The sequence below is a fragment of the Buceros rhinoceros genome, unplaced genomic scaffold (assembly GCF_000710305.1).
Source record: "Buceros rhinoceros silvestris isolate BGI_N320 unplaced genomic scaffold, ASM71030v1 scaffold33345, whole genome shotgun sequence".
Lineage (NCBI taxonomy): Eukaryota > Metazoa > Chordata > Aves > Bucerotiformes > Bucerotidae > Buceros > Buceros rhinoceros.
In genome coordinates, this window is record NW_010412876.1 from 9,804 (window position 1) to 12,389 (window position 2,586).

At 59.9% G+C, this 2,586-nt stretch overlaps 1 protein-coding gene across 1 annotated transcript in view; it reads left to right on the forward strand.

Annotated features, from left to right (window-relative positions):
• Window positions 1–2,580, forward strand: part of PLEKHA6 (pleckstrin homology domain containing, family A member 6) — a gene marked incomplete at both ends in the record, with an annotated part of 12,280 nt that extends 9,700 nt beyond the window's left edge. The window contains 4 exons of the mRNA XM_010136551.1: window positions 210–290; window positions 1,731–1,799; window positions 2,203–2,283; window positions 2,548–2,580. Of these exons, the coding sequence (XP_010134853.1) occupies window positions 210–290; window positions 1,731–1,799; window positions 2,203–2,283; window positions 2,548–2,580 (264 nt within the window). The remainder of the gene's footprint in view (window positions 1–209; window positions 291–1,730; window positions 1,800–2,202; window positions 2,284–2,547) is intronic.
• Window positions 2,581–2,586: the final 6 nt, after the last annotated feature.

Here is a 2,586-nt window from a genome sequence, read left to right on the forward strand (position 1 = left end):
CCCCGAATGCACAGAACAAAGCGGCGCGAGCAGCCTGGGCCATCCGTGTCCCACGTGGCTCGAGCCCCTGGGACATCTCTTGGAGGTGGCATCTTGCAGCCCGCTGCCCTGAGGGCTCCCGGACTGAGCCGCCTCGCTGCTCTGACAGCACCCGAGCACTGCAGCACGTCTCTGCTGACTTCTGAACTTTCCTTCCCTGTCTGCCGCAGATGAGCGAGAGCGAAACCCTGATCAGTATGGTGAACAGGATGGTGGAGACCTCCTCCCCTAGGGCTCAGCTCTACATGCAAGTAAGCCACCATGGCTCATGCATGGCAGCCCCGCCAGCCGCCCCACGCTCCATCCCTGAGGTCACCTCCTGCCATTTCCACTCATGCAGACTCCAGCATCCATGTGGCTCCGGCACATCGCGCTCTCGGGGACCTGCTAGTCCATCACAGGCTTTGCTAATCCATCCATGAGCCATTAAAACCCGGTAAATCCTTGTGCGGAGAGCACAAGGTGGGGGATGCAGCGGTCCCAAACTCTCGTCTTCATTTGGGCAGGACTCGAGTGCTTTGCTCACCCTCTGTTTGCCGTCGTGTGTTGATGGGGCAAGGAGAAGGTGTGGGGTGACTTAAAGAGGAGAATCCAACCCACGGCTCTTTTAACTGCTGTAACAGGGAGACAAAACAGCCTTTGACCCCCTGAGGCTCTGACTTTTCTGTTCCCTGGCCCAGAGAGGGCTGCAAAAGCATTGGGATGTCCCTGCTGATGTTGGGCTGCAGCTCAGGCAGGTCCCATCACCTGGGAATGTGTCTCCGGGTCACTGCAACCCGCAGCCCATCATAGGGCAGGGGGGTCATGGGGCCCCACTGAGTTGCCCAAGGTGGGCGATCACTGGGGGTTTCCAGCGAGGGGAAGGTGCCTGTTTCCATCTACTCTGTGCGGGGAGCGGAAATGTGCTGGAGGGCAAAGCCGGAAAGCTGCTGAGATGCTTCTGGCCAGGCTCCCTGCCCGGAGACAGCAGCATCCCCAGCACCGGGCTCTGCCTCCAGCCAGGTTGGGCATTTCCCAGGTTCAGGTCTTTGCATTGTCCCATAGTTTTTAACGGCTCTAAAGCAGCATCTGGCTTTCTAGCAATAACCATCCCCTTCTTCCTCCCTTACGCCTTTCATCTCGAGATCTCGGAGGCATTTAATTGGTGAGGTCCCATTAGGAATTCAGATTTCCAGGAAGGGAAAATGACTCACAGAGAAGCCGGATGGTAAACAGGCCCCGATACAGCTGCTGATTTGTAGGTGTTTCCACTCTGCTAAGTGGGATTACAGCTCAGTCCTCCTGCCTTTGTTTCCCTGCCGGTGAAGTGGTGGCAGTTACAGCCAGGCAGTTAATGATTCACCAGGCATCTCCTCAGCTCAGCAACTGGCGTCCCGCGGAGAGGTTGTCTCCAGCTCATTCCAGTGGCTCACTCAGCCGAGGGGCACGGGGAGGGTGGTTGTGCCTTCATCCAAGCCACGGAGCAGGGCTGGGGCGAGAGCTCCAGCACCGACATCCCGCGCTGCCTGCAGCACCCGCTGCCTTCCGGCCGATGCCAGCATCTTTCTGGCCCGGGGGGAGCACCCATCGCCTCTGGAAACTCGTCTCTCCTCTCTCTTTCCCCGCTCAGGGGATGGGAGAGAGGGGCTGGGAGCTGCCTCACCTTCCCCAGGGGCTCCTGGAACCGGGCTAACCCCACACTCTGCTTGCAGGTGACCCCCTTTCCAGAGGCCTACAGGGAGACGCTGCACGGCTACAAGATAAGCGAGCAAGACACAGATGTAAGAGCAAACATCCATCCTGCATGTCCCCCCTCTGCCCCGTGCTGTTGTCCCTCCTGTCCGTGTGGAGAGACCTGTGCTGAGCACTCCTGTGCAGCCGGGGTGGGACCTGGTGCTGCCCCAGGCGTGCTCTGTGCTCCTCGGGGACTCGGTCCTCCCCTGAGCTTAGCTGCTTGGGCTTGCCCCATGTCCAGATTTGGCCAGTGTCACCCTGGCCAGGGCTGCAATGAGGGCAGGAGGCTGGAAAACCTCCCCAGGACCACACACTGACGCATCAAACCAACCCCACGGGCTGTGTCCCAGCTGCATCCCGTCTCTCCCAGCTGAGCACAGAGCCTTTTGCATGGGTGCGCCCCATCGCTGGGCTCTCACCCTCTCCTCTTTCTTTCTGTCGCGGGGCCAGAAGCTGCTGGGGAAGCTCTGTGAGCAGAACAAGGTGCTGCGGGAGCAGGAGAGGCTGGTGCAGCAACTGCGAGCAGAGAAGGTGCGTGGTGGGCACATCAAGCGGTCGTTAGGGGATGAACCTGGCTGCAAGGCCATGGCCATGTCCAGGGAGCACCTTCGTGATGAGGAAGCGACATGTCCTGCTCTCTTGGGGACAACTCAGCAGAGATGTTCCTGAGCTGGAGGTGATGCCCAGGCCACGCCACAGTCCCTGTGTGTTTGTTAGTGGCCTGCTGAGGAGAGGGACTGTAGCTCTGACCCCAACCAGGCTCTCACGGCTGCATCTCCCTCCCGTCCCTGGCAGGAGAGCCAGGAGAGTGCCCTGATGGGGACACACCAGGAG